This window comes from Microcebus murinus, chromosome 9 (assembly GCF_040939455.1).
Source record: "Microcebus murinus isolate Inina chromosome 9, M.murinus_Inina_mat1.0, whole genome shotgun sequence".
Taxonomy (NCBI): domain Eukaryota; kingdom Metazoa; phylum Chordata; class Mammalia; order Primates; family Cheirogaleidae; genus Microcebus; species Microcebus murinus.
Window position 1 is genome coordinate 22,218,003 of NC_134112.1, and position 23,898 is coordinate 22,241,900.

Sequence of the window (23,898 nt, forward strand, 5' to 3'; positions counted from 1 at the left end):
TCAGTATGATGACTGCATGTTGTGACATCTTCCTGTTTGCATTGAATCTCCCAGGCCTGGGAAATTTCCCTCTATTATATCTTCAAATAGCTTGTCCAACCCTTGAGTGTTTTCTTCTTCCCCTTCTGGTAACCCTATGACCCTCACATTAGGTTTCATCACATAATCCCATATCTCTTGTAGGCTTTGCTCTTTTCTCTTGTTTCTCTAGTCTATCTCTGTGACTGATCTATTTAATTGGAAGGTGTTATCTTCAGTCTCTGAGATTCTTTCTTCTGCTTTATCTACCTGTTCTTGAGGCTTTCCATTGTGTTTTGTAGTTCCTTGAATTGATTCTTCATTTCCTGGAGTTCGGTTAAACTTTTCTTCATTGTTTTAATTTTATTGTTCAAGGTCCTGGGGTCCTTTTGTGTTTTCTTTGTGTTGGTTATCCAGTTGTTCTTGCAAGTCATTGAATTTTCTTACAATCCACATTCGAAATTCCTCTTCTGTCATTTTTGTGGTCTGATTTTGGTTGGTGTCCTTTTCTAAGGGGCTGCTGCTCCTCTTCAGGGGTGTGCTTTCCATTTGGTTCTTCATATTTCCAGAGTTCCTTTGCTGATTTCTTCCCTTCTGGATCAGTTGTTGCCTCTTGCCTTTAGGTTTTGGTTTGGGTACTGACATGCCCTGTTTAGTCTCTGAGCCAGTAGGTGGTGTTTGTGGGTGAGATTCGACCACACCCTGTATGATGAGTCTGTATGTGTCATGAAAAGGGTGTGCAGAATGTCCTCCCTGTCAGTAGGTGGTGATTGCTCGAAGGAGCAGGCTACACTGTTGCTTTTGGGACTTTTATCCAGATTTTGTTCCCCACCAGAGGCACTCTAGTGCCTCAGGTGGTGGGTGGGGCTCTGGGACTTCCAGGTGTGTCTTTATTCTCCACCTCAGTGAGGGCTGGTCTGGGAGTAAGTCTGGACGGAGCTGGGTTGGCTAAGCCTACCCTCAGGCACCACAAATGCTGTTAGCAGGGGTCAAAGTTCTGTTCTCTGCTTTCTGGAAAAGCTGTCAGGGTAGGGTGCTCACTGGCCGTCTCTGGGCTGGTGTCCACAGGTCTCTCCACCTGCTGGGGAGCCCACCAGCAGTCCGAGATGCACAGGAGGGGAGAGTTAACCACTCCACCTACCCTTGCCGCTCAAGCATGTGCTTTTAACAGGTAGGGAAAAATCTGTCTGAAATGGTTTCCTTGGTATGATAACCATGTAGGATGGGCTGTGGATATTGGGTGGGAAAGTGTGAGACCCCTTTGACATCATCCATTTGCTTCTGAAATCAAACTTACAACATCCCTCAGGGTCAGAACGTTACAGAAGGCACTTGAGCTGATGGTGTATTAAAGTGTTCAGAGGTACGTGTTACACGAAAAGAAGGGACTATAAGACAAAGGAAATGAGATGTTTGGCAGTCATGGAGCATTTCTTCAGTATGGTATTGCGTGAGGTCCTGGGATTTAAAAAATCCACTTGAAAGGTGGTATTGTTGACTCTTTTGCTCTGTACTATTTTTGTGGGGATTGATTTTTCACCTTATATTCCTTATTTCAAACCATGCTTAATGGTAATACCATAAGTTGATGGCCTCCTATTGAAGTAAAAATAAAACTGTTTGCAAACAGTAAATCATATTTACTGTTATAGTTCACCAAGCCAGGAAGAGCTTTTTATTTAATTATAGGAACACAGAAAGAGTCTTAACATCCCATGTGAGTTTGTGTGGTCTTAATGAACCATCATTTAGCTTAATGGGGACTGAGCATTTTATGTGTGTGTGGGGTGCCGGGGGCTCTTTGAATTGAAAGTCAAAGTTCCTCAGAACCAGAGTGATTGCTGAGAATGTTGTATTGACCTGCCTCAAGATGTCCTGAAGTCAGGTGCAATGACTTGTGCGTGTAGTCCCAGCTACTTGGGAGGCTGAGGTAGGAGGATTGCTTGAAGCCAGGAGTTCAGGGCTGCAGTGAGCTATGATGGTGCCACTATGCTCCAGCCTAAGCAACAGATATCCTGAGATGCCCTGATGATTATTTAAAAGGCTCTAAAATATTATTTAGTTATGAAAGTGTATAGTCATCTTATAAAAAATTAAAACATTATCAATAAAAATACTACCCTAAGGGAAGGTGCCCTTCCTTCTCTTTCCAGAAGTAATCTTCATTCTCACATAGTGTCTTGTCTTCCAGATAATTTTCCTTGCATTTCTGTTCTTGGATGTATGCCTAGAAAAAACAGTGTTTGTGTGCTTGGAGGGCAGATGATGTGGGCAAGTTATATAAATGTTATTGTATTCTACATTTCTTTCTGCAGTTTGCATTTGTCAAATGACAAGATACCTTGACAATCTTCCTGTGTCAGCACCTGCAGCTCAATCACACTCTTTTCCGTCACTGATCACATCTGCTTGGCTTTTAAGGGTAGCTACCTGGTGATTCTGACACAAGTGATGGCTGTGGTCTGGGCTGAGATGGCAGGACCTGGGACCCCAACGCAAGGGGGAGCGGGCAATGCTGCAAACCCCAGTGCAAACCAAGAGGATGCATGGCTTACCCATCTGTATCTCTTTCTGTCATTTCTTATTTTGAGTAAATTAATATTTCCTTATATAGATTACTTCTGAGTCTGAGGTAGGCAGAGAATGATACTGCATTTTAACTTAAATCTTAATTCAATAAATAGTTTTACAGGATTTGAAAAAAATTGTAATGGCTTATGTTTGTGAAGGAGGTCCTTTCATGTAGTGGGTTTCTGTCTGCAGAAGCTGCTGCCTTGGGAGGAGGGCTGGGATGAGCTTCCAGGGCTAGACATCTTAACCAGTCCTGCTCTGCTTCCAACCTGCTATCTGGCCTTACGCAACTCACTCAGCCCTCTGGGCCTTAGTTTCCTCCTGTGCTGAATGCTTTTCTTGCCCCAAATTATTTTGCCAGTCAAATTATTGGGCAGTAACAGATAATTACAAAATCTCAGTACCTCAGACAACCAAGGTTTATTTCTTGCTCACGGTCTGTGTCCATCGTGAGTTGGCAAGAGGCTGTCCGCATTGCCGCTGTCTGGGGCCTGGGCTGATGGAGCAGCCCCATCTCGAAGGGGCTGGGCACAGTGCCAGGAGAAAGAGACAGCCACATCCCGATAAATTATTCGGGTGCCTAAAGCTTCCTTCCCAAAGTAACTCCTTCCACTTGGCCCACGTTTCATGAATTCAACAAGTAACTTCAAGAGGGTAGGGAAGTGTAATCCTCCCTGGCACCTAGGAGAAGAACGTGAACTATTTTGTGAACAGAATCCTTCTACCACTGTGTGGGTTTTCAAGGAAGGGGTGGGAAAGTCTGCAAAAAGCATCCTGCAGTCCATAAAGTCATATTCCATAAGCTAGTCATTTTTGTGTCTATAAAATCATCGGCCTTTTCCTGTGGCCACCAAGGTTTCAGAGAGCGGTGGGCTGTTTGGGAACTCACATTTCAAGAAATAAAATGCACAGAGCTGGAGAGAGGGAGGGTCAGGACAGGAGCAGAGGCCGATGGGCCAGATTCCGTATTTCCTGGATGCCAGCAAAGCTGGCCTTGGTTTTGTTTATGTTTGCATTGGTTTCCAACCTATACATATGCAGAAAGTATGGGCAGCAGAAATGGTTGTAGAATGGCCTGACTACTTAGAGTTCACTGTTTAAAAAATCTTTGGGTTGCAACTCTGAGTTAGTATCTGCTCCATTGTTAAAGAATGTTTCACTGACTAGGACTCAGATTGGTTAAGAATCTTATCTGCTGGTGTTGCAGCACCAGTTTGTGGAAAGCCGCGTCCTTTATTTGGAAATATAAAAATTAAAAAAGTGAATGATGATTCCCAACAATTGAGTTTCTAAGAAAAGAGTAAAGTCATAGGCTGGTGCGGGTGATGGGAAATGATTTCCTTGAGGTTTCTGGTTTCCATCTAGCCTGCGTCTGTTGGGGTGACAGCCACGTGCTTCTGTCTGCTCGTCCTGGGAGTGCACACACACAGTCGCATTGTAGGCGGGGTGACCTCTGCACTCGGGCTGTGCTGGATGGTTCCATACACAATGAAGGGGACCGTGTTTGCTAGTGTTTTTCAGGGAGCAGGGGCACACCGAGGTGCTCTCTGTTCATAGAGTTTATTCTACAGCTACACGAAATGAGGGAGGCCACTCCTGGGGCGCCTCAGCAGCGGGGAGCCCTGGCCCACCACTCCCCTGCTGTGGGTTATTGCTACTTGGTGTTTCTCTGGGCGTCTCAAATTCAAACCCCCAAGGGAGAGGAGCCCTAACCACTTCTTCCTGTCACCTTCTGCTACAGAGGGCTGCCGATCGTGGTGGCGGGAGCCCAGGGAAGCCCTGGAGAGAGCTGTCGCCTCTCCTGCTCTCCCCATTCATGTCTCCTGCACACTCACCACACTTGCCATTCCTCCTTCCAAGGGCGGGGAGCTAAACTCTGGCGCCTCCGATTCTTCTTTTGTAAATTGGCGGTGACGATGAGCTCTGCCACTGAGGGTTGTTGTAAGGATTGAGTGAGACAATAGAAAAGATGGAATGATTTGATAATTTCTGAGCATCTACCATGTGCCAGCCCTGGGCTAGGCACTTTGTGCTCATGAACTCACTCCATCCTTGCGGCAACACTTTGAGGTAGGGACTCCCACGTTGAGGAAATTGAGGCACAGAGGGGTTGGTTCACTCGCTAATGAGTGATATCCTCATAAAGAGTGATCTTATAATAAACCTCCATGAACAGAGCTAACCTCCCTGTGCCCTTGTCCCCTGGGGCCTGAGAAAACACTAGCAAAAGTCTGTTTGGCGGGAGCTTCCTTCTGGAAGCAGGAGCTGGCTCAGAAGTTGCACTGGGCTGGGGCCGGCTCCGGAGATCAGGCGTCTAACCCTCATGTCGGTTCCCCTGCCCCTCACAGTGTGTGTAAAGCGTGAGGTCAGGGCTGCGCCCTGGTGCAGTGCTTACTCAGTGTTAGCTATTAGCAGACTGTGCCCTGCCGGGGCCCTTGCACAGCACAGGTCTGGGCACGCGCAAGTGCCCGTGGATCGCCATAGAGGAGTGAGTAAGGCTGCGACCTCACGGAGTCTTTCCGCCACTCCCCAGCCCCGCCCACCCCCTGGCAGCCATTCCTCGGGTCACACTGCTGGCAGGACACTCTCCTGTGCCTTGGCAGCTGGCGGAGGCTGCTGGGCAAGGCGTGCCGATGTGCTGCAGCAGCTCAGGCAGGCAGGGCCGGGCGCAGGCAGGGGCTACCATTTGGCATTATGTCTGTACCTCTCTTTGGCACCTGGGATTTCTCAGGGGCTGAGCTTTAAGATAGCCGGGTGGCAGGTGAGTTCTTACTCCTCTTTATAAAAGAAACACCAGGGGAAGCAAATCACTGTCTTTCTAGAAGCCAGGTCAGTCGGAAACCAGCTTTTGCAGCTCAAAAGAGGTCCTTGGCCATTAGAAAGCAACACGAGATAATGGTTAATGAGGGTACAACAAAAACAGTGGGCTGCCAAACATGCAGAAACATGCCAAAAATCAGTGCCAATCAGTATGCATAATCAGTATAAAATATGCATAAATACACATGGAGAAAAGCCGAAAGGAAACACTTTAAAAATGCTAATAGTGGTTATTGCCTATGGGTGACAGGTAACTTTTTAAAAAATAATTTCCCAAATGTTCTACAGTGACCAGTTATCATTTTTATACTTGGGGGGAAAGTTACTAAAACATAGTGGGAACATCTGGAGAACACCTTTATAAAATGTTTTAGCATCTCAGTTACAAGGAATGCCATCTCTTCTCAGGGTCCCTGGAGAAGGGAGAGGAGAGGAAGAAGCCTGGGGTGGAAGCAGTACTGAGCGGGGGTCTGTGGTTTCTCCGGGGCTTTCCCTGATTCAGGGACAGGGACAGGGATAGAAATCAGTCTCCGCCCGCCTGTGGCCCTGGTTGGTCTCCAGGTGACACTCCTCTCTCTGTCAGCCATTCCTCTGATGGGTCCCAGAGACCTCGCAAGATATTTGTATTGTTTTGTTCGGTCAATACACGTTTATATTTACCCTCATGTTAACACTTTCTATTGCTCATCATTTTGTTTTTGTCTTGGTATCATTTTTATTCTACTTGAAAAACTCTGTTTAGTATTTATTTTGTTGCAGATATACTGGCAACAGAGTCTCTGAGTTTTTACCTGGAAATGCCTTTATTTTTGTCTCTACTTTTAAAATATCAGCTCCATTGAAGTATAATTTCATAAGCTAACATTCACAGATTTCAAGCATATGAGTTGCTGACTTTTGACAAATTGTGTATATATAAAATATATGTATGTACATACATATGTACACACATATATGTGACACACACATATATATATATATGAGAGAGAATACTGTAATCAAGATGTGGAACATTTCTGTCTCCCCAGAAATTTCCCTTTTTCCTCCTCTTTGCAGTCAGTTTCTCCCCTACTCCCATCTACCCCCTGCCCCAGGAAACCACTGCTCTGATTTTTAGATGAGATGTTCAGAAGCACATGCCTGTACTCATACACTGCACACTCTGGAATCTGGTTTCTCTCAGCTTAGTATCTGTGCCATTCATGTTGTATTCTTATTTCACTTATGTCATTGGGTAGTATTCTACTGTATGAATATACCTCACTTTGTTGATGCAGTCATCCATAGTTGCCCTCTGTGGGAGCCACAAGCTACTCTGTCACAGCTAGGAGCAGAAGTCCCTTGTTTCGAAACAAAGAAACTGTCAGAACCTCTGATTCTTTTCAAAAGGTGGATTTCTAGAAGGGGAAGTTACTAAATAGAAACCTTTTATAGGCTGTTGACGCATCCTGTCAAATGGCTTTCCAGAGCTTTCCCCAGATTTACATCCCTCCCAGTGGTATATGACAGTCCCTGTCTCACCACACCGTCTGTCAACAGCGTTTCTGTATCTTACTTTCTAATCTTTGCAAGTATGCAGAGCTGCAGGACTGTGTGCAATAGTTGAAAGGAATGTTACCTTGAGCACAAACCAACAGGGCCTGTATTTACCTGCTTTCTGAGTTTGCAGAATTATCAGTGACTTCGCTTCTTTAATCTCTGGTCTCACTGACTTCCTGATGAAACTGATCTGAAAAACCAATTCAGATCGTTCCCGGCATCAGTGTTTCAGGCGGAAGGGAGGGTGTGGCCACAACTCCAAGGGCTCGATAAGGAGCCTTGGGATTGCTCCAGGCTGCAGTGTCCAGCACAGCAGGCACTGGCTGCGTGCGGCTGTTGAGCGCTTGAAGTGTGGTTGGCCCAAACTGAGACATGCTTTAAGTATAGAGCACACGCCAGACTCCAAAGCCTTACGATGAAAAAAATGAATGTAAAATCCTTCCTTAATGTATTTTATATTGATGACATATTGAAATAATATTTTGAACATATTGAGTTAAATAAAATATATCATTAAGATTAATTTCACCTGTTTACTTTCATTAATGTGGCTACTAGAAAATTTAAAATCACCAACAAGGCTTGTGTTTTATTGCAACTCAACAGTGCTACTCTGTGGTCGTATAGAATTACTCTCTTCCTCTGTCTCCTTTTCCCCTTTGAATGTCTGCCTTCCCCAGGCCCGGCTTCGTTTTCATCAGAGCAGCTTCCCCGAATCTTCTCTTGGAGGCTCTTCAGACTTTATATTTAGTTCAGAAGGCCACATGGCAAGGCGGGACCTGGGCGCAGATTTCCGTGAAGAGCCGGAGTGGCGAAGTGCCCCCGGGGTTCCGTCACCCGGGAACTAACCCCCTCTGAGGGCAGACCAGACGGTTGGGAAGAGGAGTGTGGGGGCAGATGCCTGTCCAAGCCCCTGGCTCTTCTAGGGGTTCCCTCCCCGCCGGCAGGCTCTGCCCTGCCTGCCTGTGCCTCCAGAGGTGGCTTTCCATGGTGGACTCCCCTCCCCCATCGTTTTTCCACTTGGTGTTCCATCTTTTATTCTGCCGTGAGTCTTGTTTTCTGGATGCCTCCATTAGCTTGACATTTTTCTCCAGTGTGGCCTCACCAGGCGCTCCAGCTTCAGTCCTCTCTGCTCTGTGCCACTGGCCCGGGAGAGCCCCACCCGTGAGAACAGGCTCATCTCCCAGACACCTGGCCCTGGCCCACCCTTGGTCCTCCTTTTGCCTGGGAGACCAGACTCTCTTCACCATCCAGGCCCAGCCTCTACCAGGCAAAGAAAGTAAAGGATCTCCTCTCGGGGCCAGGAGCTCCCTGGCTCTCTGGTGTTTCTGCTAACAGGTGCCCGTGAACTTGGGAATTTCTCTATGGTGTCCCATGGTATGCATTTGGTCTACCCTGGGATTCTGTTTACCAGGGCAACATCCAGTTTCTCCGTTTCCCCTTCTGATATCCATACCTTGTTAAGTTCCTGCTGAACTGAGCTAATCCTGCACATCTGATTAAATCTCAGACCAGGGCTCTGAAAATCACAAAACAGCCTCCTTGCCAGGTGGCTGACACATAACGTATTGCTTTGTTTAGGTGGCCGTAAATTAGGAGACTTCTCCTTACGTTTTTGCCTTTGATGGCAAAGAGGTGGAGATGCCTGTGGTGGTTATTATAGGAAGATCTGGGAAGGCAAGTCCCTGTTTTTATGGGAATCACAGGCTTGGCAGAGATAGAAGCAGTGAGTAACATGGGACCCCCGTGGTAGACGGGGGAGGATAAGAGAGGCTGGCGAGGAAGTGTCACACCCTTTCCCAGCCTCCTAAAGAATGGGGCATGGAATTAAAAAACACTGAATCACAAAGTGAGAAAGCAACTCCCTTTCCAGCTTTCTCTCCCACTTGTGATTACTTTAAAGAGAAAAATCTCTACTGTGTCCTTAATATCTTTCAAATGCCGTAAGAGAAAACTGCCCTCAAACCTCAAACCAAGAGCCTTTTCGCATATCACTACAATCACATCGTTTTATTTCTGGTGAACTTATTTTCGTGTTACTTTATATTTATTGCAAATGCTAGTTTTGGTTTCCAATGGTGACATGAAATTTCCTTTAAAATTAATGTATTAGAGTTTGTTTTTTTTTTTAAAAAAAAAAAACCTCAATTTTAAAGTGGAAAGGTAAATTAAATGCAGGCGAGACTCAATTATGGTAAGAACAACAAAAAAGTGACGATGGGGGAATGTCTGACATTTGGAAAACATGGTCCTAAAAGAAGAAGGTACAGAGAAGATTCTGAGATCTGGAAGTTCTGGATTTAAAAATCATCCTGTTGCCAGTTTCAGTCATTCATTCCCCATTTAGTACAATAATATTTTCAAAAAAATCTTTTCTTTGATTTTGCAGATTCTGTAAAGAAATTGGGAGTTGAAGATTTAAGAAGAAGATGTTGTTTTAAAATATTCTGACATAATTTAAAGAATGATGCCAGAAACTTAAAAAGGTATTATTGACCATTAATTTATATTTAATATTATCAACTTATATGCCTTAAGGGAACCAACTTTTAAAGCTGTGGATCCTAAAGTGGGTCATGGAATTGACCAAATAGAAATAGCTAAATTAGCATCTAATAGACCTGCACACTTCTAGTGGGATAGTAACCAATCATTTTTATCCCTTTAAATTATTTTTGGTGAGGGTCTCTTGCCCCTCTGTTGCTTAGAATGTTAAATTGTACTGTTATTTGCTCGTTAATTCGGGATCTAAAAGGAAAGTTATTGGGTGGGGTCCAGCTGAGAATCTGTTAGGCTTGTGCGGTGTTTAGCAATTTGATTGATAAAACAGAAAAAAGGAAGTGTGTCAAAGAGGAGACTCATGTGTGACTTGGTAGAAAAAAGTTTGAGAATGTAAATGTTAACCAATGTGGTTTGTGAAACATATGAATGACGTTGACAGTGTTAAAAGATTTGTGACAGGTTTTTTTTTTTTGAGCTCACCGAAAAATGTTTTTAGATTATCTCTGAAATGTATGGGTTTTCCTGCCTAGACAAAGGCCAAAGGGGGCAGTTTAAGGCTTTTCCACAAACAAGATTATGATTCATTTTATACAAGGATGACTGAGGAAGACATGGCTGCAGGACCCTGTGTGTTTTGTTGTTGTTGTTGTTGTTACAAGAAAGCCAGTCAGTGCAATTTTGGGATAACTAAGATGAACTCAAGGTATTTTTTAACACCTAAATAAAATAGCTTGGATCTCTGTTCCTACCCAGCTAGGACGTTCAGCAGGGGCGCCAGGTTTGCAAGGATTGCCGCGGAGATGTGTCCCTTGGTCATCCAACACTGGGGACTCCGTGCCGACTCTCCCTTTTGCCTCCTGCACCTCTGCGTTCCCTCTGTCCCCCTTCATGCACACACGGCCACTGCTGCTCCTGCCGTCCCCACGGGGCCTGTGTATAAGAGACTTTGCTGAGGGTTTGAGGATGGCAGGTTTGGGGCGGGATACAGCACAGCCCACGATGGGAATACGACGAGATGTCACTGTCCCTGGGTCCTGGGCTCTGCCTACCACAGTAGACTCCATGCTGCTCTCTCTGTCCCCAGGCCGCTTTGTGCTCCGCCCTCTGTCCACCATGCCCACCAGTTCCTCTGTTCCCAGTTCTGGGCCCACTCCCTGCTTAGGGCATGCAGAAACCTCTGATCGCAGTTCACCTTATTATATAAAATAATACACTTTCCCATCTCCATCCCAGTCTAGGATCCAGGCACACTTTGCTTTTTAAAAGTAATAATAATGATTAAGAAGTTGTGCTGAAGAGAAGGGGTTGGCCACCTCTGGTCACCTACTTTAGCAACGTCATCCACAGGCAGATGTGATGAAATTATGATTTTTTAATTTAATGCAGCTCAGATAAAAGTCTTAAGCATGGCTCCCTCTGGCTGTAAGTAGAGAAACCCCAGGACCAGTGGGGGGCGGTTGGGGGAAATACTTCCATGACTCTTGCCTTATTGATGATGTCATTGGTCTCTTCAGGCCCTGCATGGAGAGGCGGGGCCCTGGAGGGATGGCCCTAAATCCTGCTTGCCCCTCCGCGGGGAGGACACATGCCGCTGAAGATGAATTTGGGAAAAGTAGCCGCTTGCTACTTTAACCATGGAAAAGCAGGGCCACAGTGAGATGGAAATAATCCTGCCAGATTCTCACTCCTACATTAAATTGTTGAAAATCAACCGGGAACTTCTGGTCACGCACATCCGTAACACTCAGTGTCTGGTGGACAACTTGCTGAAGAATGACTACTTCTCAGCCGAGGACGCGGAGATCGTGTGTGCCTGCCCCACCCAGCCCGACAAGGTGCCCTGCGACAGGGATTAGCATTGGCAGCATGCAAACCCTGGTAGCCAGAAGAGGCTTCTTCCCATTGACCTGAGCGGAGGGTTTCGGGAGCTTAGTGCACCGGGAGGAATTTCACGTTGGGGTCTTGACAGAACATAAATGCCCAAGCTATGAGCTTATTTCACAATCAAGTGTTTCACTTCTGCATTTGTGTCTAGGGCAGAATCTTAAATCTGAGCTCTCGTTGCTACGTGTGCTTGCGCCCAGACACCTCATTTCAAAACTCACTTTAAATTAGTGGAAGGAAAAAGGAAAGGAGCATACAGCACTGGCAGACATGTCCATTGCTGCCTTTAAGCTCTGGAGGCTGCATTGCTGGGTGAGACTCAGATGGGCATGGCCGTGGGTTCAGGAACGACCACTTCCCAAGCTGGGGGCACGATAAGGAATTCCCCATGCTCCACGTGGGAAGTCTTCCCAGCCCTTAGTTTCAATTAAGCTGTGTGTCACCTTCTGACAAATCAAATCAGGACCCAAACCCCTTCGTGGTTAGAGGGATAACAAGCTATTTGTGACATGACCCCGCTGGGCTCAGTAGAGACCAGTGTGGTTTCTGGGGGAAGCCTTGTAGCACATGCATGCGCTTCAGTCTCCTCTTGATTTGTTTTCATGCATTTTTTTTTAATTTTTAAAATTTTTTTTATTTTTTGAGACAAAGAGTTTCACTTTGTTGCCCAGGCTAGAATGCTGTGGCGTCAGCCTAGCTCACAGCAACCTCAGTCTCCTGGGCTCAAGCAATCCTCCTGCCTCAGCCTCCCGAGTAGCTGGGACTACAGGCATGTGCCACCATGCCTGGCTAATTTTTTGTATATATATATTTTTTTAGTCGGCCAATTAATTTCTTTGTATTTATAGTGGAGACGGGGTCTCGCTCTTGCTCGGGGTGGTCTTGAACTCCTGACCTCAAGCAATCCGCCCGCCTCGGCCTCCCAGAGTGCTAGGATTACAGGCGTGAGCCACCACGTCCGGCCTGTTTTCATGCATTTTTAATAAGAAAAAAGCCATCTCTAATGTATGACTTATGTGGGGTCCTGTCACCCTCTTGCTGTGTGGCACGGGTGCCCCTCATTGTGCCCAGGGGCTGGCTTCTCCCTCTCCATACTCCCTCGGGATAGCAGTGATGTTAGGTTAAGAGGGACAAGGGGACAGAGAGAATTCCATGGGTGGACATGACTCTAGTTGTTAGTCTGACTTTGTTCTTTCCAGACTCACGGAAATCTGCTTTCTTAGAGCTGTGTGGCTTTATTCCTCGCTAAGGAGGTCATTTCACATGTCTCAGCTCACCCCGGCTGGGTGGATAGTCAAGCTACTGGCTGTAGTAAGCGCTCGGAGCCCTGCCCTGAGCCCACCTGGGGGGTCTTTCTGGTAGGAGGATGCCCCCCATGTCAGCTCATATCTCACGTTTGTGCCGCCACTAGGTCCGCAAAATTCTGGACCTGGTGCAGAGCAAGGGTGAGGAAGTGTCTGAATTCTTCCTCCACGTGCTCCAGCAACTCACGGATGCTTACGTGGACCTCAGGCCCTGGCTGTCAGAGATCGGCTTCTCCCCTTCCCCGCTCATTCGGGGCAAAACTGTGCTCAACACCGACCCAGGTAGGAGGCAGCCCCGGGAGGACCGCAGGTACCAGCGCGAGCCACGCTTGGGGGTCTGGTTAGGTCCAGGGGGCACAGCTGGCCCTGTGTGCCACCTCAGGAAGCAGGCCCAGGTGCTACATTGATTTTAGAAAGGAAGAGCGGGTCTGTGTCATCCAGGTGCATCCGGGTGACTGCGATTGCACTGACCATGTGTGGCCACACATGTAAAGCAGACAAACCTGCTCTGGTTTACATAGGGGCCCTTGGAAGTGGGAGGATGGTGTCTGTGCTGACCTCTTGCTTCCCTCCTATTCTGACACATGCAGATATTTTAATAGTTGCAGAAATTCAAGGCTGCATTGTTTTTTCTTTTAAAAAATTCTTTCCAGTTTTGATTTTAGGCAAAGCATTCTTCTGTCACCCCTGGGTGCCAGCCCTTATTTCCGAAGCACCGTGGGAGACCCCATTACTTAATTGCTTAGCCCAACAAGTATTCTTGCTGTTCCTACCGCATGCCAAGGCCGCGTGCTGGCTGCGAGGGGGCAGTGGTCAGCGGCACAGACGGGGCCCCTACCCTCAGGGCGCTTTGAGTCTGGAGGAAGAGTCCTCCGTTATGTCATCTCGCAGGTGTTGACAAAACAGCGGCAGTTGGAGCATGTAACTGGGGCCAGGATCTGCTCCGGGGCTGGGAGGCTGCTTTCCTGGCTTTGGCCTGGCCTGCTCCTCGTGGAGACAGCTGCTGGCAACATATCAGCACCAAGGGCCCAAACTCTGATTTTTAAAGAATCCAGTTAGACCTTGGAAACAGGAACAAGGGACGGTGTCCCAGAGAGGTGTATGTTTATGGGAAACAAAGCCAGCCGGCAGAGGGTCAGGGCCACGCCCGGATTGCTGTGGCCCTAGCAGGGACCTGCCAGTGGCTCACTCCAACGCCCCTTCCTGCTCACCTAACCTACTTCCCCTGTGAAAAAAGGGAAAATGTTCCCATGATGATGGTTCTTTCAGAAGACTTCCCCATTGGTTCTTTTAGGCAGCTACTTTACTAGCTTTTGTTTAAAGTACTATTCTCTCTATAAGAAGCCTCGCACACAAGACTACATATTGTATTAATATGATTCCATTTATATGGAGTGTCCATAAAAGGAAAATTAATAGACTAAGCAGATCAGTAGTTGCCTACGGCCCAGGGTGGGGGCAGAGATGAGCTGCAGAGAGCTCTGGGAGGATGATGGAGATGTTCTAGAACTAGAATGTGGCAAGGTTTCCACAACTTTATGAATTTACTAAAAATCATGTAGTAGCTAACACAGTGAGTGGATTTTATGGTATACAAATTATGCTCCAATAAAGCTGTGAAAAATATAGTTTACTTTATAAATTTTAAACAGACAACCAAATTGGACTAAATTGATGAGAAAGGGTTATAGATGAATCTGGAAATGTGCATGGGTATCTAATTTTTGTTAATTGAATTATAATTAAAATTTAAAAAGCTATTTTAAAAGAATTTATGGTCTGATTTGGGGAAGAGCCACCTCCCTGTTGGTGTAAGTCCCATGTTCATCACCAGGTTTGCTGGGAGGGTGGTCCCCCTCCCTTCCCCCACCCGAAACACTAGGGCATCTCGTCCCCTTGAGGGACGTGTGGGGCTCACCCTGTGGCACGTGCCAGGCACAGGGATCTGAGGCGCTCAGCTGGGAGCCAGGGCTGGCGGGCTCTGTGTAGGACCCATCCTAGCGTACTCAGTCCTGTGGTGTCTGGGAGGAGGCACAGATCCCTTGTAATCCAGGTGAATGTCCACTGTCCTATTTTATCACCAAAGATTTTGGCACCCAGTTTTGTGAGACCACCTGTTGTTTGAAGAGCAGTGTTATTAGCAAAAGAAAGGTTATGGAAATTTCTTCCTTAAGAATGAGGGTTTCCGTGGACACTGGCTCAGGCTGTTTGAATAGGGCCCTGGGGATGAGGTGGGGGCAGCGAGGCCACCTGGCCTGGCCCTCAGGTGTGAGGGGCTTCAGGTGTTAGCTGCAGTTCAGTGGCAACGCTGTGCAGAGGGACAAGGGAGCCCTGCCGCCTTCTGCCTGGCTAAATCCGAGGTCAAGCAGAGGGGTTGAAGCCCGGAGACCCTCAGATTCTGAAATGCTGGCTCTGAGCCCGGGCCCGAATGTGAGGAGTGGCTGTACTGGCCTTAGGGTCCCGGCGGGAGTTTTGTCTGCCTGCCCACCTCTGCTCCCTCTGACCATCCGTGTGATGTGGTTTCTGCCTCTGTCTCCCTCTGCCTCTCACCTGGGCCCGCCGGCGCGCCCTGCAGTGAGCAGGTACACCCAGCAGCTGCGACACCACCTCAGCAGGGACTCCAAGTTCACGTTGTGCTATGGCCAGAAGGAGGAGCTGCTGCTGGAGGAGACCTACACCGACACCATCATGGAGCTGGTCGACTTCAACAACGAGAGCCTGGGCAGCCTGGGCGGCCTGGCCTGCCTCCTGGACCACGCCACGGGCGTCCTGGACGAGCAGGGCGAGACGGTCTTCATCTCGGGCGACGCAGGCGTGGGTAAGTCCATGCTGCTGCAGCGGCTGCAGAGCCTCTGGGCCACCGGCCAGCTGGACGTGGGGGTCAAGTTCTTCTTCCACTTCCGCTGCCGCGTGTTCAGCTGCTTCAAGGAAAGCGACACGCTGTGTCTGCAGGATCTGCTCTTCAAGCACTACTGCTACCCAGAGCAGGACCCCGAGGAGGTGTTCGCCTTCCTGCTGCGCTTTCCCCACGTGGCCCTCTTCACCTTTGACGGCCTGGACGAGCTGCACTCGGACTTGGACCTGAGCCGCCTGCCCGACAGCTCCTGCCCCTGGGAGCCCGCCCACCCGCTGGTCCTGCTGGCCAACCTGCTCAGCGGGAAGCTGCTCAAGGGCGCCAGCAAGGTGCTCACGGCCCGCACGGGCGTCGAGGTCCCGCGCCAGCTCCTGCGGAAGAAGGTGGTCCTCCGCGGCTTCTCGCCCTGCCACCTGCGGACCTACGCCAGGAGGATGTTCCCCGAGCGGGCGGTGCAGGACCGCCTGCTGAACCAGCTGGAGGCCAACCCCAACCTCTGCAGCCTGTGCGCCGTGCCCCTCTTCTGCTGGATCATCTTCCAGTGCTTCCGGCACTTCCACACCGCCTTCGAAGGCCCGCCGCAGCTGCCCGGCTGCGCGGTGACCCTGACCGACGTCTTCCTGCTGGTCACCGAGGTCCACCTGAACAGGATGCAGCCCAGCAGCCTGGTGCAGCGGAACACGCGCAGCCAGGCGGAGACCTTCCGCGCCGGCCGCGGCACCCTGTGCTCGCTGGGGCAGGTGGCCCACTCGGGCATGGACAGGAGCCTCTTCGTCTTCAGCCAGGAGGAGGTGCAGGCCTCTGAGCTGCAGGAGGGAGACCTGCAGCTGGGCCTCCTGCGCGCTCTGCCGGAGCCGGGGCCCGGAGGGGACCGGCAGTCCTACGAGTTTTTCCACCTCACCCTCCAGGCCTTCTTCACGGCCCTCTTTCTCGTGGTGGACGCCAAGGTGGGCACTCATGAGCTGCTCAGGTTCTTCCGGGAGTGGACGCCTCCCGGGGAGGCCGTGGCGGCGTCCTGCTATCCCTTCCAGTGCCTGGGCGGGGGCCGCCTGGCCGGGGAAGACCCTTTCAAGAACAAGGACCACTTTCAGTTCACCAACCTGTTCCTGTGCGGGCTGCTGTCCAAAGGCAAACAGAAGCTCCTGCGGCACCTGGTGCCCGCCGCCGCCCTGAGGCGGAAGCGCAAGGCCCTGTGGGCGCACCTGTTCGCCAGCCTGCGCTCCTACCTGAAGCACCTGCCCCGCGTCCAGAGCGAGCACTTCAACCAGGTGCAGGCCATGCCCACCTTCATCTGGATGCTGCGCTGCATCTACGAGACGCAGAGCCAGAAGGTGGGGCAGCTGGCGGCCAGGGGCATCTGCGCCAACTACCTCAAGCTGACCTACTGCAACGCCTGCTCGGCCGACTGCAGCGCCCTCTCCTTCGTGCTGCACCACACCCGCAGCCGCCTCGCCCTGGACCTGGACAACAACAACCTCAACGACTACGGCGTGCGCGAGCTGCGGCCCTGCTTCAGCCGCCTCACCGTGGTCAGGTGAGGCCGCCAGGCACGGGAGGGGCGATGGGGGGGAGGGGACCGGGCTGCGGGGCACCAGGATTGGCGCTGTGGATCGGGATCTGTGGGATCCACCGTTACCCCAGGCAGATGGCAAGGAGCAAAGCTGGGTGCCACCCCCCGCTTCCCTCCCCCCCAGCTGGGTGTCCTTGAACAAACTGCCTAACCTCTCTGAGCCTCAGTGTCTTCATGTGGAACAAGGAGGTATTCATAATCCCAGCAATTATAGCGTTAATAATAACAACCGGTGTTGATTAAGAACGGGTGAAGTGCGTTACAAAATGTTACCTAATTTAATGCTCTTAACAACCCTACAAGGTAGGTACTGTTATCGTCTCCGTTTTGGCAACCGAGGAAGTGGAGGCACAGAGAAGTTAATAACTTGCTCCAGGACACACGTGGTGGAGCTAGAATGCATAAGGAACCTACCTGTGGAGATTAAGGCTCAGAGATAGCCCTTGAAAGTTTCTGGCACACAAGAGCTTTTATTATATTATCTCAGAGAGAGCAGACTTTATGCTAATTGGCGTCGGTTACTCTCCGTGATCAAAGCCAGCAGCCTTGTGTGCTGCCAGAGACCCAGTCAAACGCTGACTCGTGGCGATTTTCCTGTTGGATGGGTAGAGGAAAGAGAAGCCCTTGTCTGCTTTCTTCTATTAGCACTTCCTGTATAAGATAAACCTTGTAAATCTCAACAGGGGTTTAAAGTCGCCACTACTTGGCCCATGCAGCTCTGCAGAGCAGTGGGGATTTGGAACGACTCCCTGTGCCTGTTACTCCAGCGCCAGCGTGTAAATTGCCAAGGATGTGGGGTGTGGAGAGGCTGCCCTCGCCTGGGACTCTCCCTGCACAGCCCTGGGCAGTCTCACACCCAGCGCCCTCCCCGCCCCCCGCCGGGCCCATCTTATAAAAAGGAAACTGCACCATCCTGCTGTGCCCAGGTGAAGTTTCCGTCCACAGCAGTGAAAGAAAACGCAGCTCACAGGAAAGCAGCAGGATACAGGCAAGCTCAGGGAAGCGTTTTCAGCTCCATGAGGGCATCAGTTAAGATTATTTTCATCTGAGAGAGCAAACTCAAAATCTTGGTGGCTTAAATAAGTTATAAGCTTGTGTCTCTTATGCAAAAGTCTAGAGGTAGGTGGTTCAGGACTGGTGTGGTGTCTCGTGACCATCAGGAGCCTGGGGGCTCTTCTGCTTTGCTGCTCTGCTGTCCTTACTGCCTGGCTTTCACCTCTTGGCCCAAGATGGCTGCTCAAGCTCCAGCCATCTAGTTGACATTCTAGCTGCCAGGAAGAAGGAAGGGCAAAGGAGACTACACCCATTCTTTTGAGAAGACTTCTAAGCTATTGGTAATGATATTGCTGCTTACATTTCATTTGGCAGGACTTACTTATATGTGCCTAGCTAAAAAATGGGGATTTGATTGCTAAGAAAGCATAGATATTGGGAGTGACTAATTGCCTCTGCCATTCTCGCATGGCCGTGCACGGTAAGTACACACTCTGCCTCAGCGCAAAGCTGGGGACTCTGGGGGGAGGGTCCAGAGTATCTGACCTCATTTTGATGTGGCCTAAAAACCAAGCTTTTACCTGTTCTGCCTTTTGCTTATTACAGAAGTCAGCTTGTGGGCCAAGTTCGGCCCATGGCTTGTGTTTGTAAATAAAGCTTTATTGGAGCACAGCCACGCCTGTGTATTGGCTGCTTCACCCTACAGAGCTGAGTAGCTGTGATGGAGGCCACGAGGCCCGCGCAGCCGGAAACACTTGCTCTCTGCCCCTTCACAGAAGAAGTTTGCTGACCCCTGGTTATCACCTCACCCCACCCCTGTGCCATAGTCTTCCCTCCGGCCTCACCTAACAATGGGGGAGAGGATTGAGAAGATAAGGGTAGCTGGTTACAGAGATTACTTGGTAGGAAAAAAAAATGATTTTCCATTTTGGCTACATTAATATGTCCTGGAGTGCAGGGATTTCCCAGAAAAATCCCAGTGTGTGGCTGGCCTTTGTCCAGGAGAGACCACAGTCCTGAAGGCCTTCCTCAGTCCACCCTCCTTCCCTCCCAGCCTGGCCTCCTAGGGGGCATCTGCATGACAGAGGACTTGGAGAGTGGCCTTGCCAAGCTCTGCCTCTGCACTCAGGCCGCTGGCTGTTTCTGCATCTCCACTTTCCCATCCCCACCCCCACCCCCGCCATTTAGCCCCTACGTTTCCAGACGGGGCAGGCTGTGGGCATTTTGGATGAGACAGTTCTGGTGGGGCCTGTCCTGCATTTTGCAGGACACCTGACATCCTTGGCCCCGCCTGCAAGATGACCGGGCGTCCTCTCCCCCAGTCACAATAGCCACTAACAGCAGCCGCTCCCGTTTCCAACCCCCAGAGCCCTGCTGTGCAGCAGGAGCCAGGCAGGGACATGGACACACACACGCACACACATGCATGCACACACGGCAGCAGAGGTGGTCGGCCTCACGCGGAGCCTGTGCGGTGAGCCTGGGGACGAGCCTGGGCCACACCGCAGCCTTGCGGAGGGCTGTGCTGGCCGGCTCTGGCGCCCCTCCGTGGCCAGGCTTGTCAGGGGCCGCCTGGCTGCCACAGCCGCTCTTACGGGGCGCCTGTCCCTGGGGCAGCACCAGGGGCTGCCGCCTCTGGATCCTTGCGGGCTTCGTGCTCCCTCAGGAGCAGCTGCTCTAACTCAGTTGTCTTTGCCGTCTTGTGTCAGACTCAGCGTCAACCGGATCACCGACGACGGCGTCAAGGTGCTGCACGAGGAGCTGACCAAGTACCGAATCCTGACCTATTTGGGGTACGTCTTTCCCCAGAACTCTGGGCCAAGGGACCTAGCAATACAGCAGAGCGGCGGGAATCGCCAGTCCCGTGGGTGACCGGATGACAGATTGGGCGGCCCAGGGCTGGGGAGGGAACCGGACCGGGAGCTCGGGGTCCTGGGTTCTGCCCTTGCCTCGCTGAGCCTCAACCTCCCCACTTGTAACACCGAGCCCCTAGCAGAGGCCAGTGGTGTCACGACTGTTACTGGGGGTGCAGAGAGGACATATGGGGTGTACTTAGTGAACGTTAGAATACTGATTATGTATCAGACTTTACTATTACGTTCTGGGTCCTTGATCCCTCATCCTGAGCCCCTGGGGCAAGACACGGTCGGGGTCCAGAGCATGTGCTGTGTAGTGGGCTCCACGGCAACACCCCGTTTTTAGATACGTTAATACTTCAGCCCAAAATATATGCGTATTCAAACCTAGTGGGGCAAGTGAAGACCATAAGTAGCTCCACATCTGTTGCCAAAAGAAAAACTTTGGGCTTTCAGAGGCTTTGGGATTGTGGAGTTTGAGATGAGGGATTGTGGGCTGGTCCCCCGTGGTCGCTGTGGTCCCGTGAGCTGGGGCAGCTGCTTGGGCCCCGGCTGCCCTCACTGTAAAATGAGGACACCCGGGAGGCCGACAATCCCAGGCCGCCCTCAGCTCTGGAGGTTTGTGTGACTGCGGACGCCTCGAAACTCAGTCCAGTTACTTCTTTCAGCCTCTCTCTGCGTTGTGGTGGAGTTGGCGTTGAGGGGCGAGATGGCTGAAAGATAGACAGTGAGCAGGTTCGATGTTCAGGGGGAAACTTCCCTTCAAGATGCGGAATGTAATCGTGATTGAATAAATACCTGTCACCTGCTGGTTATGAAGCACTTATGTGCCAGGGCTTTGTTATGCAACCCTCATAACAACCCTGTAAGGGCGCTATCATTATTACCCCTGTATTACAGATGGAGAAACTGAGGCACGGGGAGGTTAAGTAACTTGTCCCAGGCCATAAGGCCATAAGACCTTAAGGGTAGAGCTGGTCTTGAACCCAGGCTGTGAGACTCAGAGCCCCAGACTCTGGTCTCCATGTGTTCTTCTTTCAACCCAGACCTTGGAAATCAGAAGAGAGCATATACTTACTTAAAAAAAAGTCAGGGTTATTGAAATGACATTGAGAGTCATAAAGTCTCATGACTGTGCTTTCCCTCAAAGTTTATACAACAACCAGATCACTGATGTCGGAGCCAGGTACATCTCCCAAATCCTGGATGAATGCAAAGGCCTCACGCACCTGAAGTAAGTGGGGTAGGTGTGCAGGCCCCTCAGTAGCTCCTCTTGGTCACCCCTTCTGTGTGCAAAGCATCAATGTCACTGTGTAGAGCTTCCACCAAAGCCTTCTGCTCGCCCAGGGCCGTGCTGGGCAAAGTAAGCCGTCCTGTGTGTGGGATGCGAGCTGCCACGTGGAAGAATTCTGACCCGTGGGTGAGGCTGGGACTCTGGAGGGGGCCACCTGTCATTGGTGGGGGGACAGCCTGGCATTTGGATTGATTTCATTAACTACTGGCAGGAAGAAAGGCCTGTCACCCTTTCTGGAGTACTAGAGAAAAAGGTTTCTTCCTCTAAGGGAATTTTACGTCTAGTTATAAGCAAGAGCTTGATGCTTTGCCCTGTCCTGGAAATGTCCTGCCAAGGGTGATAGGGTGCCAAGCTTGGAGCCTCTGGCCTTGCCCTGGCAATGGGAACGCACACCTTGTCCACTGGCAGTCAAAGCCCCCAGGCCTGCTGATGGGAGCGGGCGATGCTCCTGAGGTCCCTTAGAGGAGCCCAGGGAGGGCCTGGGACCGAGTTCCTGCAGAGACCGTGGGCCACGTCCTGGAGAGGAACCCTGGCCCTCTGGCCTCAGGGCTTCAGGTTCCTCCTTGAGAGCAGGCTCAGCACACGGCTCATGTGGGTCTCAGGAGAGAGACCACGCTTCCCAAGAGCGGCCGGGAGGGGCCCTGTGCTGGGGAGGGGGCGGCCGGTGTTGGAGGCTGACTGCGCTCGACTCCCTCTGCAGACTGGGAAAAAACAAAATAACGAGCGAAGGAGGGAAGTGTCTCGCCCTGGCTGTGAAGAACAGCAAATCGATCTTTGAGATTGGGTGAGTAGAAGCGGGTGCACGTCCGTGGGTGTAGTTCAGCCTGCTCTGTGCACGTGGGCGCCCGCGGGTCTTTTGCACATCCGTGTACCGGAAGGACCGCTGGGTCTCCTGGGGGGAGACAGCAGAGCGCGGCCACCACTGACGCCGCGGGGGCTTCTGCGAGGGAACCGTTGCGGGAAGTCCCAGGACTGGCTGTGACTTTGTGCAGACTGTTAAGCCATGCAGAAATCTGTATTTTCACCTCCAGCAAATGGAGGGAGCTGTTCTAGCCCTAGGTAGTTTCTGATGTTCTTCATATCTTCTCTGGGTGCCTTGTTTTTCTTTCACTTTTTTTTTTTTTTTGTGGTAAAATATATATAATGTATGTTTTCTACCTTAATCATTTGTAATTGCATAGTTCAGTGGTATCAAGTATATGCATATCATTATGCAACCATCACCACCATCCATCTCCAAAACTCTTTTCTTTCTTTCTTTCTTTTTTTTTTTTTTTTGAGTCACTCTGTCACGCTGGGTAGAGTGCAGTGGCAGCATCATAGCTCACTGCAACCTCCAGCTCCTGGGCTCAAGTGATCCTCCTGCCTCTCAGCCTCCTGTGTAGCTGGGACTACAGGCATGCACCACTGTACCCGGCTCATTTTTTCTATTTTTAGTAGAGATGGGGTCTTGCTCTTGCTCAGGCTGGTCTGGAATTCTAGACCTCAAGTGATCCTTCTGCCTTGGCCTCTCCAAAACTCTTTTCATCTTGCAAAACTGAAACTCTGTATCTGTTAAACAATAACTCCTCACTCACCCTCTCCCCAGCCCCTGGCAACTACTTTTCTTTTATACTTTTGTCTCTATGGTTTTTGACTATTCCAACTACCTCATATAAGTGGAATCATTCAGTATTTGTCTTTTTGTGACTGGCTTATTTCACTTAGCATGATGTTGTCAAGGTTCATCCATGCTGTGGCGTGCGATAGGATTTCTCACCTTTTCAAGGCCGTATAATATTCCATTGTGTATATACACAACATTTTGCTTATCCAGCCATTGATGGACACTGGGTTTCTTCCATATTTGGTTGTTGTGGATAATGCTGCTATGCACTGGGTATGCAAATGTGCCTTGAAGGCCCTGCTTTCAGTCCTTTTGGATGTATGCCCAGAAGTGGAATGGCTAGATGCAATGGGAATCCTATGGTTAATTTTTTGAGGAATGGTCGTACTGTTTCCCACAACAGCGGCACCGTGTTATATTCCCAGCAACGGCGCGTAAGGTTCCCGTTTCCCATGTCCTCAGCCCCACTCGCTATTTTCTGTGTTTTCATAGTAGCTATCCCGATGGGTGTGAGGTGGTATCTCATTGTGGTTTTGATTCTCAAGTCATTTTAAAGCTTTGTATATCATTATAATTTCTTATTGGATCATAAAATGAACACAGGTAACTTGGATGCTATGGGAAATAGGAAAAATAAAAAAAATTATCTTCTCAAAAATAATAATTGTTAACATTTGATGTCAATGAAGCCCTTGCACTTTCTCTTTTCCTCTCTCTCTACTATTTTTTTTTTTTTACATAGTAAGGTCAAACTGTGTATGTACAGAATTTTATCCTTCCTTTTTCACCTAGACTCATGAGTATTTTTCTACTTTATGAAAAATTTAGTGCCGTTCAGTCGAAGAGTGCATAGCAAAGCACTGAAAACTCTTAGCCTGGTTCCGGCAAGCTGTGCCCTGAAGCATGGAGGCAGGAGCTTGCTGGACCTGAGCGTGCTGCTGAGGCTGCCCCGGGTGTGTCGAGAGGGCCAGGCAGGCTGGCTTTGCCCTGTGTAGACTGCGCCCCTCACCCTGTTAGGAGTAGCTGACACCTTTTGTAGGCCAGGCACTGTCCTAAATGCTTTGCATCTGCTAACTCAGTGCATCCT

General features: G+C 49.9%; 1 protein-coding gene across 3 annotated transcripts in view; it reads left to right on the top strand.

Annotated features, from left to right (window-relative positions):
- Positions 1–23,898, top strand: part of NOD1 (nucleotide binding oligomerization domain containing 1) — a 50,024-nt gene that overhangs the window by 13,942 nt on the left and 12,184 nt on the right. For all 3 annotated transcript variants that reach the window (XM_012735869.3, XM_076006333.1, XM_076006332.1), the window contains 7 exons: positions 9,338–9,434; positions 10,965–11,285; positions 12,746–12,920; positions 15,214–17,026; positions 19,765–19,848; positions 21,062–21,145; positions 21,906–21,989. In XM_012735869.3, the coding sequence (XP_012591323.2) occupies positions 11,085–11,285; positions 12,746–12,920; positions 15,214–17,026; positions 19,765–19,848; positions 21,062–21,145; positions 21,906–21,989 (2,441 nt within the window). In that variant the 5' untranslated portion in view covers positions 9,338–9,434; positions 10,965–11,084. The remainder of the gene's footprint in view (positions 1–9,337; positions 9,435–10,964; positions 11,286–12,745; positions 12,921–15,213; positions 17,027–19,764; positions 19,849–21,061; positions 21,146–21,905; positions 21,990–23,898) is intronic.